General features: G+C 44.8%; 1 protein-coding gene and 1 long non-coding RNA gene across 5 annotated transcripts in view; one reads left to right on the forward strand and one right to left on the reverse strand.

Annotated features, from left to right (window-relative positions):
• The window catches only part of sema3d (sema domain, immunoglobulin domain (Ig), short basic domain, secreted, (semaphorin) 3D), a 35275-nt gene that overhangs the window by 12420 nt on the left and 775 nt on the right, over positions 1 to 22080 (reverse strand). Inside the window, exons 2-11 of one of the 4 annotated variants that reach the window (XM_023809068.2) lie at positions 18402 to 18450; positions 16191 to 16384; positions 12017 to 12177; positions 6099 to 6161; positions 5894 to 6013; positions 5433 to 5526; positions 3595 to 3723; positions 2386 to 2528; positions 399 to 513; positions 243 to 312 (exon numbers count right to left, since the gene is read on the reverse strand). In XM_023809068.2, coding sequence (XP_023664836.1) covers positions 243 to 312; positions 399 to 513; positions 2386 to 2528; positions 3595 to 3723; positions 5433 to 5526; positions 5894 to 6013; positions 6099 to 6161; positions 12017 to 12177; positions 16191 to 16347 — 1052 coding nt within the window. In that variant the 5' untranslated portion in view covers positions 16348 to 16384; positions 18402 to 18450. Of the gene's footprint in view, positions 1 to 242; positions 313 to 398; positions 514 to 2385; positions 2529 to 3594; positions 3724 to 5432; positions 5527 to 5893; positions 6014 to 6098; positions 6162 to 12016; positions 12178 to 16190; positions 16388 to 18401; positions 18451 to 21774; positions 21809 to 22080 lie in introns of those variants that run through there. The other 3 variants (XM_072702201.1, XM_023809066.2, XM_023809065.2) reach the window with 3 other exon arrangements.
• LOC111842445 (uncharacterized) lies at positions 1538 to 5608 on the forward strand. The gene is made up of 4 exons (XR_002837908.2): positions 1538 to 1715; positions 2904 to 2942; positions 3042 to 3129; positions 5270 to 5608. It is a non-coding gene; the product is annotated as an uncharacterized lncRNA (long non-coding RNA).

Here is a 22080-nt window from a genome sequence, read left to right on the forward strand (position 1 = left end):
TAGAAGTCATGGATGTCTAACAGGAATGCTGCTTACCTAAACTGTTATTGGATGATCATGACTTCTGGCTTAAGTTAACCCAGCTAACTGACCAGTCCTTCTTCGTGGAACACCCCCTTGTCCTTATGTTTTGATTTGACTAGCTTTTCTGATATTGGGTTCTAACAATGTTTGTATAGCTCTAGCTTCCAGTGCTACCAGTCCCTCACTGGAAGCTCAGCTTAGTAGCACTCGTAAGTTACCTTGTAGTGGTGAAGACTCCATATATAACAGGGTTCCTCTCATCTCTTGTGGAGAGGAAAAAGACATCCTCTGAAAAAGAAAGCCAAAGGTTGTTAATTCGCACTCAGCAGTAAATGTCATGTAGACCTCAGGGTTCAACGGAGAGGATGACTTACGCAGCTCGTTGAAGTGTGTGTCTACTCCATCTGGCCCTGGGATGGAGCACACCAGCCTGGCTTTGAGGAATGTGGTCCACTTGTTAGGCAGGCTCCTCAAACCTCCCACATCATTCTAAAGTCCGAGGGAGGAAGAGATGGGAGGGGATGGTTGGCATTTTTAACGAAACTCACCGGGACATATACAGATCTGCACTAAAAACACCACTAATTTGATGGGCTAATTAAATGAGAATGGAGAATAGTTTCCCCTAATTTGCTTTCAAAGAGGCTGGACCTACTCAAGCCATTAAAGAGAACAGGGGGATTCAACATGAGACAACCCCATCAATTACTAACTATATCAGATTTGCATGTCTATGCTTCTAGAGGGGCCTACGGAGAAAAAAAACCAACAAAGGATGAACTTTCTTAGAGGGACAGTGAGCATCGTCAAGCGGATTATCCAAATGTGCTTCTGAGGAACCTTAACAAATGCCTGGCGAGTTTCTGCCTTGCCCACTAACCGGAAGGTAAAAGCTAGGACATAATTTTGGAATGCCTGGCAAGCAGGAGACATGCAAAATAATCTCAGGGCTTATGAGACTTATTTTCAGTGCTTTCATCTTCAAAAGACGATAAAATCAGTGTTACACCAGTTAGCCTTAAAGGACACCAGCCACTGCTGCTCCAAAAGTAATTGTGCGCTTTTCTTTGCTTAAAAGAGAAGTGTGTGTGTTTGTGTGTGCGTGCGCCCATATGTGTATTAAAAGTAATATACTTTTTTTTTCTGTAAAAAATACCTGATCAATAAAACAGTGATAATAATAAGTATTTAAAACTCTGAGTTAATTCAAAATATATTGTATTTTGCAAATAAATTTGTTTAAAGATCAGATAAATGGATCAAGATCCATATTTAAACAATGATTTACCATCAGCGACTAGAACATATCAATATTTTTTTATTTGAATATTTTTTTACAAATTACTACGAGATGATGCTTTTCGTCCACTGTAGCCATATTGCCATACCGTAGTCCGTTGTGTTAGTGCAGCGTGCGCGCCAGGCCGCACGGTGGCTGTGTTTCACTAACTCCCCGCTCCCTCATACTGGCTCATTGGGTCACTGGCTCTGTGGTTCTACCGATTAATTGAAAAGAGCCGGTTCGAAAGAACCTCCTCCTTCACGAATCGGGCGTCGCTGCTGAGTAGCCCGGTAATCCGCGTGGTTTCAAGTGGTTACGCGGCTGGATTCGTGAGACTCATAAGACACGAAACAAACCGAGTGACCGATTCTGATTCCTCCGAAAGTCTATTCGAGAGTTAAAACAACCGGTTAGTAAATGCGCCGATACCAAAAGCCCACAATATACCATAATTAAGCCTTAATTAGGCTACGTATTCTGCATATTAATAAACGAAAGATATATATGGTTGTGGCTTTAGCATTATTACCTTCTAATTAAATCACTTTTATACCAAACGTTTGGAAATTTCTTAAGGTAAGTCAGATCATTTTATCAGGCTTTTGGAGGCTGGCTGTTCATTAATGTAAGAATAAAAATTAAAGCCTGCGTATGCGATTGTGTTTCATAAGAACATAAGAATATTTTCATAGTAATTAGACCTGGGATGTGTTGTTGATAAGCATTCACTAGACTATGAGAGTCATAAAAATAAGTACAGTTTCAATTAAAATAACAAAATGCAGCAGCAACTAGCCCCGCCCCCAACTGATTATTTGAATCGACTCATTTAAAAGAACAGTCAAATAGAATCGTTTGTGTAAATTGACCCGAACTTCCCTTCACTAACAAAAGCGAAAATGTATTGGGTCTGCTTGAATTGGATAATAAAAATAATGCGAAAGGAAGCACCAGCTCCCAAAAGTGCGTTTAATATTTCTTATCCAATGCAAAACCGCATTTGCCATTTAATGTAGTACTGTAGCACTGCCATGTGACGTAAGAGGCACAGGTCCCAAACCCCCCAGCCCCCCCCTTACCTGACACACTCGCGCCACTCGTGACAGCACGCTCTTATCGCCCGAGCTCCCTTCGCGGGACGCCTCGCGGAAGAAGAAGTAGATCTTATCGTCGTCTGGGTTGTAGGTGTCGGAGGCAGGATGGGCGGCCACAAAGCGGCCCTCTGGCGCAAGAAGAGAAAGACGCCAGCGTTTCACCTTAAATATGCCGCTTAAAACCCTCCAGTCAGAATAGGCAAATATGTCTGACGGGATTTAAAAGGAGCCATCAGGGAAGATTCAACGGACAGAGCACACAAACGAAACTTGAAGTATCTCCAAAGAATTTAATTTCAATTTAAATGATTATGTTATTGTCATCTTATTGACAGACTTTTTCAGCTTTAGATCTGTTTACTGAGATTTACTTCTATGAATGACTTTATAATATAACATTTAAAAAAAAAAATAATTAAAATAATTACTGCACTGCAAATATCAATAATATAATAATTATTATTACTGTTATTATAATAATAATTATTGTGTTTCCTATGCAGGATTAACTCATGCACTGAAAGGAGAAAGAACACTTTGAGGTCATATCACATCTTGGAAACCCCACGTTTTATTGCCGAACATGTCTACTGAGGTAATAGGTCTGGCCCTGCTTACAGAGATGCTTTTGTTAATTCCAGACAGATTCGCCTTCCAAAAAATCCAACACAGAAACAAGACACACACACACAACTGCACGTGAGGCAGGAGACTGGCCAAAGGCTTGAGGTAAGCATGTGTCAACATCTGGAGCCAAGTTAAAATTAAAATGCCGATAAGTTGAAGTATCTCATTAAATAGGGCAGCGGCTTTACACATGCACAATACACAATGAGTGGCGTGTGAACTCCAGTAACAGGGTCCTGGAAACACTCGTTGTGGCAACACAAAGCCCAGAGCTGTCTGTGTTTTCCTCCTATGCAGCTTCCAAACCAAATGAATGCTTGAATGGTGGAGCTTTTATTCGGAATATAAACTCCAGGTCTTTGCACTAATGGATAAGGCTCTCCCTAACTGAACTTTGGAAAGATTTTAAGTCAATAGTAGAAAGTTAGAAAACAATAATCCAAAGAAACTGAATAAGCATTCAAATGCTAACATCAAAAGAAATCATAATTTAATCATGTTTACAACTAGGCACACAGCTGGAATCTCACAGTACAAATTTTCAATAAAATTTGGATTTGGATTTACCATTGATCCAGTAATCCTCAGATATGTCGGTTCTGATGTAATGCTGGTCGTGAGGGGGTCCCAGGGAACGGGTGAATGTTGTGTCCTTGCCCAGAAAATCGGACGCTGTGCCAGCGTACAAGTACTGATCTGCAAGCAGAACAGAGGATCCACTACACTAAAAAACGTGTGACACCACCAAAGATCTGATAGCTCCTGATTTCCAGTAATGTCAGATTTTGTTCATTCTTTAAAATGACATGTGATGTACATGGGAAACCAACAGATTCTACCAGCATAACAAATCAGTGATGTCATTGTTCAGAATCCTCTTCAGTCACAAGGGACACACCAATGTTAAAGAGAATGGAAGTCTGGGGACTGCAACCTTCTCAAGGTCATTTGTTCTGGCTAGCTCTGTGAGTTTCCCTTTCTACACAGCAGTAGTAGTAGTAGTAGGCTTGGAATGAAAACCCAATACCCACACTTTGGCTGGAGTAGGGCCAGGCCCCCTAGTGAGTGTTTACAGGAACTTCGCAAAGGCTTTAGTGTGTGAATAGTAGTTACTCCCCTAGAAGAGCAAATGTCATTGTACTTGAACTTGGCCTGTTACCCGGGAGGGGAGAACGGATAGTTGACCTTTGACCTCCAGAGGTTATTTCTCTTAGTAGTCCCACCTAAGGGGTTTTTGTTCCTCTCCTCCACTTTTCCTTTTTAAACAGTGTGCTGTGTTTGTATATGTATACGTGGGGTGCTCTGGAGCAGCTACATTGAGGATGGCGATTTATAAAAATAAACAGGATTTAATTGTGACGAATGGCTGAGAGAAGCAACAGCCAGGCTGCCCATTCACAACAAGATTTCACAAGACCATGGACACCACAAGCAGGCTTCAACATCAGCATTCCAAGTGAGCTACTTGGAACTGCCCCGGATATTGCAAATGATGTAAGCTGCAGATTAACTGGAAGACGTCACACATGTTGCAGTGCAGAAGTCCCTCACAGTTCCAAGTCGTCATTCCATTGACAATTAATCCACACCCAGAACATCACTCCAAGAACAGTGCTACACTGAAATCCCAGAGAACCATAAGGGTAGAACTAACCAATCCCTGGGTCAGAACATCACACAATCAAGGGAAACAGAATCATTGAAACAGAATCCAGCCTTACATAAACTTGGTGCTATTCAAAAGGTGAATGCCTACTGACTGGACTCCAAATCCTTCTGACATACTGGACCCCTTAGCCTTTTCAGTTCCTATGTGGCCAGCTAGAGGAACAGCAGACTAAGAGGCATGAAGTGGTAGCTCTGTTTGAAGTGGATGAATTAAGACCCTCTCCCTCCAGGACACCATAATGATGGAGCTTCCACATGGAGCTCCGAGCCAGGATTCAAGGGTAATTATCAGTGTTCATATCCATACATTCCTTCACGTGACAGACAAAAGACATCTCCCAGCAGAAGCAGATAAAGGCGGATAAATGGAGCAGGATTAGGATAATCGCTCTCCCCATTTCAGGAGGAGCCCATATAAATTTCCTTAATCCTCTGTCCCTTCAAAATTTCTGTGCATAATTCATTTCAAAAAGATTCACTGGCTCCCTATTCCTCATCAGCGGCAGCTCATCACCAAGATACGCAGTTAAACATTGTCAAAAACCCACAATGTGTTTGTTTTTTTCATTTAAAGAATTCCTCTTTTGAGTTTGCATGGATACGGCTAGCTGGTGGCCCATGGTTACAAAGGAAGCAGACGTGAAAAGAGAGCCTGAAGCACATGGACGATGGTGAGCAGGACAGCATTGCTGGCAGCACCCGGAAAGGGGCCAGGACCTTTCTGGACCTTTCCTGACCTTTCAGAACAGAGGCAAACGGCTGCCAGGGGTCAAACGGGCACTTCAGCCTTCCAGACTCAACGCTGTTGGTGTTCAGGCTAAACGTGGTTTCCTGTGGTGGACAACAGTTTAAAATACCATGGTTAAAGTACCATGGATAGGTTTAAATTTCATTAAACATAAACAGATTCTTACAGGTAGCTTGATTTTTTGAAACTCATTAGGTAAGTCCTTTGAATTTGTTGAGTTCAAGTAGAACCCTTGATTTAGTTCTTTCCTTCATTCAAGTTTAAACGCAAAAACCTATCTGAGATACTGGAGATAATGTTTATCAACATTGCAGCTCTAGAACAAACTTCAGTAATTGCTGGAAAATAAACAGTGAAGGACAATTAGCCACTGATGTTGGGCTAGCGTCTCTAACGGACTGCAGCATGTGCCTGGCCCCACTGCTCCATCATCTGCAGAACTTCTCCTACCTCTCCTTGTCCCTTGACCTCCACAAAGGCACACAAGGGGAAGAAGGCCCCTGTGCCACAGGCATAGACGTGAGTCCTGTTGTATGCATGGAGGACGCGGATGAAGTTGGCGCACTCCGTCTGTGGGCAGACACACCCAGATGTTTGACCCAAGAAATAATTATCACGCTCATGGAAACAAAGACACAGTCGAACATTGTCTTACCTGAATACTTTTTCCAGCGAGAGTACACATCTCTACTCTCTCTTTTGGTGCAGGCCAGTTAATCTGTCAAGGGGCACAACAAAATCCAGCCAATCAGCACCAGAGAAATCCATCTCCAAGTACGACGCCTTTCCCTCACAGTCATCCAGTCGTAGAGAACATGACATATAATGTAGGATCACTAGGAGCCACCGGGCAGGAAGTAAGCTGGATGGGATCACAGTACATGTACAAACAGCTAATCTGTGTATCTTTTAACTGTGGGTGGACTTAGAGGAAACATGCACAGAAAGAACATGCAAATTCAACTCGGTGGGGCAGGAATCAACACCACCGCCCTGGAGGTGCAAGCTGAAGGCTAGTGCCCTCATTAAGGGATGCTGTGATGGATTTGTCATAACAAGGAAATATTTTGTGGAATTCTCAGAATTTTGTGGGGAAAACTCAGAAACAATGTAATACTGATCTTCCCACCATGTGCGTAATTTAATGATTTTGGGAATGATTTGTGATATAACTGGTGTGTGTCTCCTGAAATAAGGCCTAAGGACACACTTGCCAAACCCACACATGCGTCCGTGTCATAAAGTGCGGGACTGCATGACACGCAAAGCCTTGACTCTCACCAGGGCCAGTCACCTAGTGTTAAACGGGTCCAGGGAATCCCTAAATAACAGCTACATGCTATATTCGCTCACGTGCCTCCGAATGGACTTTGGAAGGCAAGTTGTGGAAGGCTTTGAAGCAGCTTGGCTGCAGTTAGCACGTGAGTGGCCCAGAAAAGAAACCCCACAATAAAGCAAGTAATAACCTCTCCCTGCCAAGAGAATGAAATCTTGGGGCCCAGGCAAGCTGGCATCTCCATCTAACTTGAGTAACTGTGTGACAGCCCTGCGCTCTCGTTTATCCCACCCCCCCATATCAAGGGCTTGGGTGTGCCAGGCTGGGAGCAGAACCATTGGCGGCATGTCTCAGAATTCTGTGACCAACCACCCCGCATTTTTAACCAATCAGGATATGAACACAGGGGTCATGGCAAGCTTGGGTCCCCCAACGCACATCTTACACTGTTGTTATATTTTGTCTCTCCACCTTCGTTGCCTGGCAAAACAAAGGCTGTCACCTAAGAGGCTCAATGGTACAGGAACCCATTAAAAGGACAGACCATGTATTATCTTGCTCAGTTATGGAGGTAGAATGCGGACTTTACTGCTGTGACCTTTTTAGGATAATCCTGGAGACAAACAAAGTCGTAGTTATGTCATTCCATAGTCAAAGCAACAAGTAACATATGGAGCGGCTGGAAACACACGACGTTCTCAAAGTCTACTTAAAACAAACACAGACGTGCCTCTTTCCGGTCCCCCGCTGCCCATGAGCCTTCTCCATGCCACTGTGAGAATGGCAAGAGTCTGTGAGTTTCTCTTGGTTTATTGGATTAGCGAAGTGGGGGTTGCTGACTTGCCGGCCCATAATCTGGTGAAATATGTGGCAGATGAACAAGGTAACAGCTGAGATGTGTGTGTTTTTTTCTCCGCGGTGAATGACGTATCCCTAGACCGTCCATGATGACCCCACACATAAATCCGTGGTCAGAGTGTTGATGGGTGCTTTGTAGGAAATGCAAGGTTTTATCTAGACTGATAAAATGCCCAAGACTGTAAATGTTTAAAAGACTTATTTCTATATTATGTCAAAATCATCTTGGCACCATTGCACAATATTTTATGCTTTACATTTTGTGAAAACCTCAACAAAAAAAACAAGGAAGACACTGAATTATAGCCATTTCTAAAAGGGCAGGAGGGTCCTGATTCTCATAAATGCAGCTTGAAGGAATACTGCTTGACAGGATCAACACAGCACTAATTGTAGTCATTTTAGACTCCTGGGCTGTGTCACCTTCACAGAGTCTGCAGTGGCCGAGTGGAGTTTCCGAGCAGGCAGGTGACAGACCAGGAAAGCTGGGAGATGGATCTGGTAGCTGGCCGGCGTGAGCGTTTGCCTCTGTTCTGAGACGTGAGCGTTCACAGGGGGCCTCCTATTAGCAGGCAGGAAGTGAGCCTTTCTCAGACAGAGCTTAAAGTGCTCTGGGCCTCTGGTCAGACAAAACCCACGGAAACGCTACAGCGTCCCGTTTCTGAAACATTATCATACTAATGAGCTGTCATTAGGCGATTGCATTCCTTTGGAGAACAGAAGGAGGAGGAGGGGCTTTGTGCGTTTACAATTCCTTTGGAAGAGGAGGCTGTTTTCTCTTGCCGGGGTGGGGTGTGACAGACAGGCACTGCATCCTCTCATCAGATGTGGCGTGGGGGTGGGGTGGAGTAAGTACTGTCTCCTTAGCTGGTCCCAGGGCTCCCCTGATAATGACTGGCATGTTCGACTGAGGCAGGATGAAATTAATTGACCTAGCAGCATCCCTGGAATGCATTTCCGCGTCTCGTGCGTGGGCCAGGGGGGGGCGGGGAGATACAGCATTGGACTGGCCTGGCACTGCCTGCCCTCTGAGTATCCACTGGCGGAAGCCTAGAAACCACACAGCTGACTGAGATCCGGGGCTCGTGGTCAAAAACAGTTCGCCTTACCTTCAATGCAATGCAACTGGACAGGAATGAAAATGAGTAGTTGTATATAAAAACATTCAAAACATATATGTAAATATATATATATATATATATGTGTGTGTGTGTGTGTGTAGTTTATTAGAACATTTTAACTGATACACACAGGAATGTTGGCACTATAAAAATACCCAATTTATTTGCTTAATTGATTGTAAAATACCTCAGAGAACAAAGGCGGGACTCATAAAACCTTTGGATAAGAAATGGTTTGAAAACTGACCCAGTGCACAGCATATTTTCACTGAAGGGTTTTATTTGTTTAGTGATGGATTCTATAGGATCACACTCAGAATCTGTTTTCGCGTATGAAGAGGAGATACGCTTGCATTTTGATTGGGATTTTAAAAACACCGGAGAGACAGAAATCAACATGGATATTATCTCCTGACCCTGAAGGGAGCACAGCTGACCAAACAGACTGGATCGGAAATCTGTTGGGCAAGATCACAGCTGGTCTTTGAGGTTCTCTGCTATCAGAGGCTGGACACCATAGGTGAAGGACATGAGGTAGCAAAGCCATGACCCATGTGGATGCTGAAGGACACTAAAATGGAGTTTATTAGTGTGCTGTTGGAATCAGCTGAAGCAGTGTGCCACCCACCATGATTAAAATGTTATCGAAGGGCCACAAAGGAGGCCAAACCACCAGCTTGGGTGACGTGATGCTTTCCTTGTCACCCGGGGCAAAACGGCACCCCTGGCGCACAGCCAACTCAAACCTTTGCCACCACCATTATCCCACAAGGCGGCAGGCCTTGGGTGAAGATGACGTATGGGGATCACTTTTAAAAAGGCAGGAAGACCTCATTTAAAGACCACCTACGTGTCAGATAGGAGCGAGGCCCGCACTCGACCTCACTCACTCATCAGTGAGCCATGGCCAGCCTCATTGAACTTACTTTCACTCTAGAAGTTCTCCTAATTCAAATTTCCCGAAGGTTGCCCTTTAACCAAGCAAGCCGAGCTCTTCCATTAAACTTTGAGAACTTCAAATATCAAAACAAGACAGCAAAACATGTAACGTGTCACACATCATTAGGAGAGTCTCAATACTTTGACATCGTCCCTGACAGGACAGCTGGGTGAAACATCCCACTGTTTAATCAGCGCTAAAGAAAAGCAGGCTCTTGTCATCAGTTGCATGACAGCTGCTGTTTTTCTAAATCATGCCACCAAACAACCCTAATCACACAGACCTGAAAGCCAAATAGAGGAGGCTATTCAACCAGCCCTCGCCGTGCATGAAACCACATGCCTGTTTATTTTGCTTGCTAATTCTGACAGGTCAGAGGTGTCCATCAGCCCTCTTGCGACCACTGACACTCAAACGTGATGTTTTTCATAACATAACTGACAGCTTTCAGGTCTAGTTCACCTTTTTCAAGGGCTTCTGGAAAAATGTGTTTTGCCTAATACTTTGTGAGAGAAGAATGAGGATATTATCTGGCACATAGAAACATATCTGAATTCCTTAGCTTGTGCATTTCAAACCACCTGAACTAGACATCAGCCATTATGGAACGATCACAGCAGCATCCATACTCATGAAAGCACCTAAAAAAGCCAGGCCTGAGAAAACAGCCACTCACAGCGAAAAAACTGTACAGGAAATCATAAAATCGGTGTTTATACACTTACTAGCCACTTTATTAAGTATACCTTGCTAGTACAGGTTTGAACCCCCTTTTGCCTACAGAATCACCTTAATTAGCATATATTCAACGATGTTTTTCAAACATTCCTCAGAGACTTTGGTCCATGTTAATATATCATCACGCATTCACTGCATATTTGTTGGCTGCACATCCCACAGATGTTCTATTGAATTGAGGTCTGGTGACTGTGGAGGGCAGTTGGGTAAAATGAACTCAATGTAATGTTCCAAAAACCAGTCTGAGGTGATATGAGCTTTGTGACATGGCACGTTATCTTACTGGAAGTAGCCATATGAAGCTGAGTACACTGTGGTCATAAAGGGACAATGCTCAATTTGTTCTAAGGGGTCCAAAGTCTGCCAGGAAGATATGTCCCACATCATTATACCACTACCAGCAGCCTGAATTGTCAATATAAGGCAAGATGGATCCATGCTTCATGCCACATATGCTAAATTCTGACCCTACCATCTGAATGTCACAGCAGAACTCAAGCCAACATTTGTCCAATCCTCCCTTGTCTAATTTTGGTGAGCCTGTGCCCACTGCCACTGTAACCCTAGTATCCTGTTCTTAGCTGACACGAGTGACACCAGGTGTGGTCTTCCGCTGCTGTAGCCCATCTGCTTCAAGGTTCAACATGTTGTGCATGCAGAAATGCTCATCTGCATACCTTGGTTGTAACGAGTAGGTATTTGAGTTACTGTTGCCTTTCTATCAGCTTGAACCAATCTGGCCATTCATCTCTGACCTCTGCCACGAACAAGGCACCACTGCTCACTGGATGTTTTTTCTTTTTCGGCCCATTCTCTGTAAACCCTAGAGACGGCCGTGCATGAGAATCCCAGTAGATCAGCAGTTTCTGAAATACTCTTATCAGCCCATCTGGTACCAACAACCATACCACATTCAAAGTCAAACTTAAATCACCTTTCTTCCCAATTCTGGTGTTTGATGTGAACAATAACATTACATTGTGCTGCTGACATATGGTTGGCTGATTAGATATTTGCTTCAACTAGCAGGTGAACAGGTGTACCTAATTAAGTGTCCAGTGAGTGCAGGTACAGGTCTCTCTATCTAAGGTTGTATCTCTTCACTAGCAAAGTAAGACCCATTATCAGAGATCCTCACCACCCCAGGCACCACTGTCTCATCTGGTGTGACACCAAAACACAGATTCAGGTATCACAAACCTGACACCCTCAGAATTCAGAAGAACAGGTTCACCAGCAGCTTCCTCTCACAGCAGTAAGACTGGTGTCTGACGACATACAGGGTGGGGTAACCCATCCAGAGCCCATAGCCCAATAAAAACATGCAGAGTTAGGTAGCTTATCCCAGTCCTATAAACCATTCAGTCAGATAACCGTGCACTGGTCTGAGGGCCTGTGAATATGCTATATATGTCTGACTGTGTAAGTAGATACACATGTGCCATACATATTCATATGTCTTATGCCTGTCCATGTCTGTGTCAACTGTCCTGTATCTAATTATGCCACAGAGTGAACCATGCTCACGAATTCCAACATACTTATAAAACTAGCAAATAAAGTATCGTATCTTATTTACAATGCAACTTCCACGCCTAAGGGCGAGAAGCCCAGATCTGAGAGGTGACCCAGCCACCCACCTTCCTGGGGTTGCTATTGAGGTCATCCAGCTCCAGCAGGAAGATGTGGTCCTGGGCACCAAGTAGCAGGCGGTTCTGCTCCTCGTCCAACAGGAAGCTCTGGAAGCGCAGGCCCGGGGCAGAGCCCAGGAACAGGGTTGCACCGCCCGACAGCTGTAGGTCTGCGCCAGGGAGAGGAAGCACAGTAAATGTATCTCGCTACTCCTGGAACGTTTACAACACATTCACGCACAGCAGGATTTCCAGACACCACTTCCACGAACAGGTGCTTTAACACGCTTAGCTACACACTTGCAAACAGGCCTGGAGAGCTGGCATCATCTCACAAGTTCTCATTAAAATATTCTCCTCCAAGGTGGGGTTATCTGATCAGTTTGCAAAAAAGCTGGTAGCTTGGAAGTTCCCTAAGGGAGGTGCACCATGTATTTTTACTTTTTAGAGTATAAGAAAAATGCATCTATTTGCAAAAAAAAGGAAAACACGCTGTATGTAATATTGGATATTCAAGATCACGTTCTCTCATAAATTCCAGTAAAGTGTTCTAGGCATGAAGAAACTAATGCCTTAACCCACAAAAAAGCCATAAGCATCAACAAAACAAATATCCTTTAATGCATGGCTGTCCTCACTTGTATTGCATTCAAATGTATTGAGGGACATAGTTTGGTTCCAGTGACCGTAGGATAAATATTTATAAACCATGGAGAGATGGTTATGACATTCTCGCATTGCTGTGTTCAGAATCAACATGAAGATTGACATGCCTCTGAGCATAGTCATTAAAGTTGTTTCAGATGTAGCGTAAAGATTGAGGTCATTTGTCAGACGTCTTCCTTCCTTTCACACATCTGGCAGTCATCCTCCTGGGAAGGGAGCCCCAGGGGCTATGAGCTGCAGGACAATGAGCAGTCTGGAAGATTATTAGCAGCACTCAGCTCAAGAGGAGATGACCATATTCTCCACAAGCTCAACGAAAACGTTGCACAAGAGAGATGAGGTCTGAAAGGACGAAGGGGTCTGATTAGACCTGGGTGTGAGGGATTACGCAGGTCACTTTCAACTAATATTTGCAGATCCACATCTCTGGACATCCCCCGCCAGTGCCCCTGCTAAGCCCCTAAATAGATTAGACGAGGTCCAACTTCCCTAATCTGTTATGTAAACACATAGAGCCAAGAGCCAAACCAAAGGCTCGGCCTAGAGCCCTGCTACATGCTAATTCAACAACACCTGATTAATGTGGGTGATGAAGACGTAATCCTTTCATTTATTTGTGCATGATAGTGCATGACATTGTAGCTGTACTGTGATACACCCACCATGGCTGATGTTCAGGATCAAAGACTTTGCTACTGCACTAATGATGAAGAAGAGACCACCCTTTGGTTGAGTAAAAATGTAACTGTCTCTCAGTCTGATGTGGGTAAGCAACAAAATGCCACATGCTCCTTTAATGACCATGATGCTGGGGTGGGGGGAGGAATGGCTTCAACTGAAGAGACAGTGCTGATGGACTTGCCTGGGCGTGTAGGATTCCACATCTAATTAGGTATGAGGGATCAAAAGTCTTTCAAGCTGGATTTTTAGTCTGCCTGCCTCAGTCTGCGTGGAACTCATCGGACAGTCTGTAAATCAATTTAATTCATGACCCAGGTTACGTCTGCAGTTAAAAACGGCAGGTCAAGTCTGCAGTTATTTATTTAGGCTAAGGAACCATGCCTCCCATTTAGGGCAACTCGAAGCAATACAGTAAAATAAGCAAAAATAAAACATGAAAAGCAAACTTCTGGCAGACGAACAGGAAGATTCTTAAGGATTTGTGAAGTTTACTTAATGAACGATATCGGCGCATATCTCTAGAGTTCATCTGTATTGCAGAGGAAACCATTTCCCACAAAGCGGCCTCATGGGATTCCATCAAGCTCAGGATTCAGCCACAAACAAACATCTTCACGTAAAAAACTGTTATTCCATTTCTGTGTCATTCCAAGTCATAGCAGCCTGGAGGTTTTCTTGAGCTAGCCTTCTAGTTGGAGCTGAAGGACAGTAAAGCGTAAGACCCCAAGAAGCTCATTCTTCATCCTGCTTTACACCTCCCCATATGGGCACCACCAGCTTGAATAAGGAGCAAAGGCCAACAAAGGGATGCTGGCACAGATTTTTCAGAGAAAGCCACGTAATACAGGCAGTGTATTGTCTTAGAGATATCCCCGGCCCCAAATTCCTCAACAGGATGCTCCGAAGTGTGTTCCAGGAGATATCAAGAAGGAATATTCTTCACCCATTTTACGGAAACACCAAAACCAGTCAGGCTGCATTCTTTGTTTATAAGGGAGCATTTTTGAAATCAGCGCTGACGTGAATGTTGGACCTGGAGCTGAGGGATTTAACACTCCCATAGCCACTGTGAGTTTGAAGACCGATCGCAAGCAGGGCAGTATTTAAAAAAAATCTCATTTATTAGTGACCACAATACTTTGTAATTCATCCTTTTACAGGGGATTTTCCGAAAGCTGATTTCCTGGTCGATGAAAAGAGAGGTCATTGTTTTTCGAGGTACTTTAACTATTTGGGACTCAAATTCAAGAAAAAAACAACAACTTATATGATCTTCTTAACCATTATGTTACACAAAGACATAGCTGACTATTCAGTACTTTACCATTCAGCAAGTGAGCATCCTAAAATAAAAATTTCAAAGCAAACTATAGCACCAATATATCATTTAATCATTGATTCAGATGAGACAGACAATCTCTGAGTCTGCTGCTTGTATTGTAAAGATGAATGCCCCCTTAAGGTTGACTGCAGTATCTCTGGTGAGGTTAACATACTATATATACATACAAACTGCCTGTAGACTACAGACTACCTTAAGCAGTCTGTCCTAGGTAATGAAATACACTACGTGCATTCATACATATGCATGTAGAGAAATATAGAAAAGCTGCTGAACACAAGTTAGCTAAAGCAGCAAAAGGAAAAGAGACTGATGCTGTCATAAAGTGTTTTATTACTGTGGTTACTGAGGCTGAAGAGTATTTTAAATGCAACCATGCAGTGGTCACACAGATTCCATTGCCTCACGCATCAGAGTGACGCTCACACGCCTCTCCGGTCCCCACGTATCTCTCTTTTTTTTCCCAGACAGTCACATGATGTGCTCCTGAGCGAGATCCAATAACAGGCACGCTTATCGGATCTGTGGCGTGGGCGGGGGGGGTTTGGCACAACGTTCATTTGGAGAGACTCTTCAGCGGTAACCTAGGAAGGGCATCGCTGAAGAACACACTACTCTGAATGCTTTTTTTATGCATGTCTGCGGTGGGTATGTCAGGGTCACATGACTGCCTGCAAGGGCAAACGTAGCAGCAATTAATTCTTGTGTTTGGCTCTCTGCTCCCAATGAAACTACAAGCTATATGGTGCTTTTTAGCGTCTTCTTTTTTTTGTTTGTTTTTTTAGCTGTACGGTGCGCTGACAATAACCCGCTCCTGAATACCAGCAAAACCAAGGAGCTCATTGTGGACTTCAGGAAGGAGACGAGAGACACCTATGACTCCATCCACATCAATGGCTTGGCTGTTGAACGGGTTTCCAGCTTCAAAATCCTGGGGACTCACATCTCAGAGAACCTGTCCTGGTCAACCAACATCTCCAGCCTGATCAAGGAGGCCCATCAGCCTGAACACTGAAGAAGAACCACCTGTCTGCTGACATACTGGGTAACTTCTACCGCTGTGCGATAGAGACCATCCTGACCAACTGTTTTACAGTCTGGTATGGGAATTGCTCTGTTGCTGACAGTAAGACACTGCTGCGGATGGTGAAAACCGCCCAACGCATTATAGGGACTCCACTTCCTGCCATTGAGGACGTCCACAACAAGAGATGTCTATGCCAGGCACACAGCATTCTTAGGGACTCCTCTCATCCTGCTAACAATCCCTTCCAGCTCCTCCCCTCCAGAAGGCTCTGCAGGAACCTTCAGACTAAAACCAGCAACATCGGCGATGAGTCATGACAGCACATTAACGAGACATAGCTTTCCATCCTCAGGTCAACAAACCTAAGTCAAATTAACACGTCATGAACGAGAGTGTTAGAAAAATAAACGCCGATTTTGAGTCATTATCGGAACAACCAGTTGGTGGATAGCAGCCGCCTCGCTTACCTTTGTATCCCAGTTGGACTCGGGGTATGGCCTGCTTCATGCCAGCCCCCCCAGGGAGGAGCGCCAGCAGTACCCCACAAAGACTTGGCCAAAGAAGTAAGGGGCACCAGCGCCTGCTGCTCCCAGTCCTGCGGCCCACAAGCGGGGCTGTGTCCATGGCGTGCTGGGGGTGGCGTGGGGGTGCGGTGCCACAGCTGCTGTGGGGAGAGGGGGGCAGGTTAGCCCTCAGCCACAGGGGTATTTGTACATCAGCCTCTTGAAACTGAGGACCCTCCCCAATGTGGGTACTTTGCTGTTTTCCATGGTACCTCTTTGGCATGCCCCGCCCCCATCACCCCCCCCGCCATCAGCTGCTCTGCACCCTCTCCTTTGTCTGTAGACTTCTCTAAATCTGTTTGCCGCAAACACAAAGTCTAGCTGACAGAAATAGCCTCAAAGTAGCAAGTCCGCTGGCATCACCCCCCACCACCCTTTCTCATGTAAAACTCCCCCTTCCCCACTCATAGCCGCATATCAGCCCCCCCTTTGACGTCGGCTGGCCGTCCTTTTAACCCAGTCCGCCCTCATTAATCAGTCCCCCGACGCTGGACTCGCTGTGACAGCCGAGATGTAGCAATGCCATGGGCTCCATTACTTCTGGGTCAGAACCTCTCTTTTCAGGGCTGGCCTCTGTATAGTCCAGCCTGGCTCTAAGAACCCTGAACCTACACCAGCTTTTCCCACACATACACGCACACCCCACCCCCTGTCAAACAATCCCCGACCCACGGAGTGAATTGCGCGGACACAATGTGCTACTCTGACCCGAACCCCAACGATGTCCTGCAGATCAAAAGCAAAATTCCCATTCACACATTCATGCTGACGTCCTAACGGCCTTATACATGGAAAATGTACTAATTTAAATTAAACAAAAGGGCAGAAGGGAAAAATAAAGGAATTTCACTGATTTGACCCAGCTAGTGATACTGTATCACTGTAGCTATCGAGCGGAGCTGGCCCTTGCGATATCTGTGCTATCAGTGCATGCGACAGCTCCTCACACCCAGACGCTAGAGTGGGGGGGGGGGGGGTCATGGGGTGGGATCATTGCTGATAAGAGCAGACAGCCTGTTTACCTGAAGGAGCAGCTTCCTGCTCATCCCGGCTACCAAACGAAAGACAGAACTGTGAAAATCGGCAGATGAAGTATTGCAAAACTCCAAGGAATGGGGAAAGCCATCGTCACCCCCTACCCCCCCACCACCGGGGCCCGCCTTCCCCCATGAGACCTGCCAATGCTGGAACGCCCTCGGAATATCGATTTCAGAAAACACTAGTCACACATTCCTCACCTTTTGATTTAATGTTTTACTTCAGAACTATTATTCCGAGTTGGAAAATACTTTCTGTTAATAAATTCAGGTAACAAAAACACAAACCTTGTTTGCTTAAATAAAAAAACAAAATGCTAATGTCAATAAACAGCTGAAATCACATACAGTCATCCTATGCCAAGACTGTAAAATATTACTTATCGTTCCTGTGAGTTGAAGCATTTTGGAAAAATCACTTGAGTTCACTGAAAACAGTGAACTGTATCAGCACGTGTCTTTAAAGTTTATACAGAAAAAGTGTCTTATTTGCACAGCCGGGGTGGGGGGGGGGGGTCAGTTTGCTCAACAGGCCAAGCACTAAAAAACGAGGGGACAGCGATGTGTTCTACGCTCAGCTGGGAGCGGCTCGTGCAGACGGCCCCTGGTGGCCTCGCACAATTGAGATGGCCCCGACGTGGCGGGAGGAGAAGAGGGCGTGGTGTGTCGCTATTGGCAACAGGTGAACGGCCGGACCAAACTCAGGCATGCGGAGAAACCTGTTATTGCGCTGAGAGGGGAAAAAAAGGAAAACACAATGATGGCCAGTGAGAGACCTGCATCATGTGATCGGCATGTGTCCCCCACACACAGCCTATCAGGCGCCCAGCGGACAGGAGTTCTGGCAGTACTGGGAAGAGGTTTGCAACGCGTTCCCCCACATCAGCACTGGCAGCCTGTCAGGGTCGCTCCGCCGTGGCGTGTGGATGTGTCTGGAAGACGTGGCATCAGCAGGTTTCCAGGTCCCGTCGTATTGAGTTGGACTCCCCAAAGATCACGGGGGGGGCTGACGCTGCCAATCAGGTCCTGCTTTTTCTAAGGACGCTTCTGTTTATGCTGCCAATTAGGGAGCACTTACCTTACAAATAAAACGCAGTGGGAGGTCTCTATCGTGTTTAAGGTGATGCCTGCACAGAAACACAAGCACCGTACCATAATTCTACTCCTTCACTCATCTCTCTCACAATCCTATTTTTTCAACATAAATCGCCATTTTTAGCTGGATAAACTCGTAGAATGAAAGAAATTCTAAGGGACCACCAACATTTACCATGACGCAGCTCAACAATGCAGTCCTTGATGCATGAGAATGAATCTCGTTCCCTGATTGAGGATAAGCCGACCTTGACTCTGAAACAAACGCTTTTCAACTGCCATTTCTATAACCTTCTGTCAACAAGGCTGTAAACACAAGTCTGTGACCAAACCGTTCGGATGATCTTACCTGCTTAACATTACTCATAAGCCCCTCTGCTATGAGCGATGTAATATTAAAATGCCACCTTTCATAAAGCTCTTTAAAAATGGAACTTATGAAAAGCAATCATTTTTCGTGGTGCCTTGGCCCTTCCTGAGGCCATCTGGAGTGTTTTTATAGCGAAAGGGGAGAAGAATAGAAAGTTCAATTTAAGGGGAATTGAGAAGCCTGTAGACAAAGCATGTTCTGTTGCCCGTTGAAGACTATGAATCTCCATAATCCAGAATCAGCAATGGACAAACAGCAGCAACCACTGGATCAGCTCAGAATTCATTCGGTTCAAATTTATAAACAGAAACATGTAAGAGAGACAAAATTATAACCCAAAGAGCCAAGAGTGAAGTGTTGATATTAGAGAGGGACCGGTGGATATCGTGTGTTTTGTGGCAGCAAATCGGTTACGCTGTGTGATTATTCTTTCCAGTCCCAAGAAGAGTTGCCATCTAGGAGATCTTAACTCTACCAAAACATATGACTGCAACCCGTAGGAACTGCTCAAGTCTGTCAGAGTCTGGCACCAGAACACCGGTTCCCAGTTTATAGTATAGATGTGGAGGGAAGGGATGTGTGTACATTACACACATAGACAGGTGCTGTTCATTCAGGCGCTTGCTGAGCTTTTCTGTATATGAACCCAAGGAGTTTGTTGAAATCTGCACAACAGCACAGAGCGCTAAATCATTTAAAGGAATGCATGTAATCAAACAGACAAAGTATCTGTCACATCAGCTACATAGTCTATGCATCCTTAAAGAGGGAAAAAAAACATCCAGAGAATGTTGAATTTAAACACTTTTGGCAAGGTGATTTATTTCCTAAAACTAGACATGTTTAGTATCTAATCTTCCTCTTACTCACACTGTAACATCCAATTGGTCATCAAGCTCTTAATTAATGCAAATAAAGAAGCTCAAATGCCTGATAAGCTTCCAACACTAACAGCATATTGTTAAAAGTCAAAAGATTTACCACAGAACCAGAGATTATAAATATAAAGTTACAGTGAATCTGATAATGCTTTATCTTTATATACTTTATCCCTTGAAATGAGGCTCTTTATCTCCATGGGATGTACCATCACAATGACGCATTTATAAAATGTGCCTTTGGCATTGGTAAATGACTCAGATGTCATCTCGGACAGTGTGAAGGGACACCCTCTCCATAAATCCTGTTGCAAATCGGCTTATCAGTGAAAAAACCCCAAGAACGTGAGATTCAGAGTCAGTGTCACCCTAATTCCAACCCCCCCGACCCTCTCTAGTATAATCATATTTGGTTCCTCCAAACAACGGCCTGTTCTAAGGAAGTGGAATCAAATGACATTTCTTTACCAATCCATTTAGTCCAAATGGCATCAGTGCTCAACATTCCACTTTCAGTCCTCATTTGCCTTTAAAAGCCCGGGCGTCGGGTACGAGTCACTCGTCTGCAGACACTCAGAGGATGCTGGGAAAAAGGACAGATGTCACAGGGGTGGCATGAAATCCCTTAGATGAAATAATCTTTCGCACTAATCCGGAGCAAATCGCAGGTAACTCAAGACATTCTGGACAGCCTCACTGATACCCTTCGCAGCCTGCTCATATCTGCACCTCACAATTAAGGCCGGGGGGTTAAGTAGTAACTGATACCCCTTACAAATCGTCCCTGTGGCTCGAGGTTAATCGTTACCGGGATATCACTCATCTGCATGTGGTTACGGCCACGTAAGTCCGGCAAAAATGCAGCTCGCACTAGCTGTGAAAGTGCAGCTCTCTGTTCTACGTTCCCCCGGCGTGTTGAGCACCCACGGCTCAAAGGGCCCTTTGTGCTCAGACTGGCCGCGGAGCGATACCGCGCAGGCAGTGGCGGAGACCTGCACGAGGAGCCGTGGGCACTTAGACGACTCGCTAATTCAGTCCAGTGCCTCTACCCTGTTTCTCCTGCTTCCCTCTGTGATTTCTGCCTGTTTTTTCCCAGAATATTAAAGTACAGAGGAATGGCTCGAGGGTACAGGGAATGACAGCCGTGGCCGAGTGCAGTACCAAGCCAGGACTGACCATCCGCTGGGCCCTGGCTCCGTTCCTCATCGCCTCTGCATACCAGAGGTAGGGGCTTCTCACCCTGTGGCGATAAGGCCCCTATACTCAGATAAGGAAGCTTCACAATAATGCAAAACCCTCTTCCACCTTGGCACTTGGAAAGCTCGGTCATATAAGGACTTCTTAAACCCCACAGGCCTAAAGCATTTGCAGTGCAGTGTTCTGAAGCTGCAGAATCGCTAGCCGTAGCCCTGCACGTGTGAGTTATTTATTTATGTGTGTAGTAAACTGTGAGCACAATTTGGCACGTTTCCCAGAAGGCACGGACTGTGATGCAGGACCTAAGTGCCACAGCCTCCACAATGACACCCTGAGCTGCGTAATTTGTCATTCATGGCGGGGAATCGCAGCCGCATTTCACAAGCATTATTCTACCCAGAAAAGGAGCGTTTAAATCACCCAGGCATCTCTACCAACCACAGTGTGGCCTGAGTTCCTGATGAGTAGTAGACGGTAGCTAAAAGGAACTTGTGGAATTACTCATACTTTACCAGCCTGTATGTTGGTTACAAACGTGTTACTACAAGGGACAAATGCAGGCCACCACATCCGGCTGCAAGAGGACTGCAGGAACCCCTGGTTCCCATACTGGTGTCTTTTTCGTCTTTTAAAAATATAATAAATGATTCCCCCTGGCCCCTCTCTTATCAGATGAGTCCTTTGGTAGTCGGCCAGGGATTGTACACCAACAGAAATCACACTAACGTACTGAATGATAATTTAATACGATTCTGAGTTTAATAACTTGTTGGCAAAATGTTTCATAAAATAAAAATTATGCAGCTTGGATGGAGGTTCAAGTCTGACATAGGGCTTTTATTTGGGTGGTATATAATGTGATGTAGGATAAGTCTTAATGTAATTAAATAAATACTCATTCAATTACCTACCCATACAAAAGAGGTTCGGACAGATTTCATTCACCTGTGTGTATGAATAAACAGAATAAACATAATTAGTACTATTCGGCGCACTTTCATTATACTGTATGGAGATGATTAAATACTAGCTCAGACCCGAGCTTAACTTACTGATAGAAAGGGTTGACTATTACTGAACATGAAAAGCCTTAGAGGAGACATGGTAAATACAGGGTCCGTGAACACGCCAACCAGCTGGAGAAAGTTTACAAGAAACGATCGCGCCGAAGTATTTCATTAAGTTAAACTTTTCCTAATAATTACACTAAGTGTTCA

The sequence above is a fragment of the Paramormyrops kingsleyae genome, chromosome 1 (genome assembly GCF_048594095.1).
Source record: "Paramormyrops kingsleyae isolate MSU_618 chromosome 1, PKINGS_0.4, whole genome shotgun sequence".
Taxonomy (NCBI): Eukaryota; Metazoa; Chordata; class Actinopteri; order Osteoglossiformes; family Mormyridae; genus Paramormyrops; species Paramormyrops kingsleyae.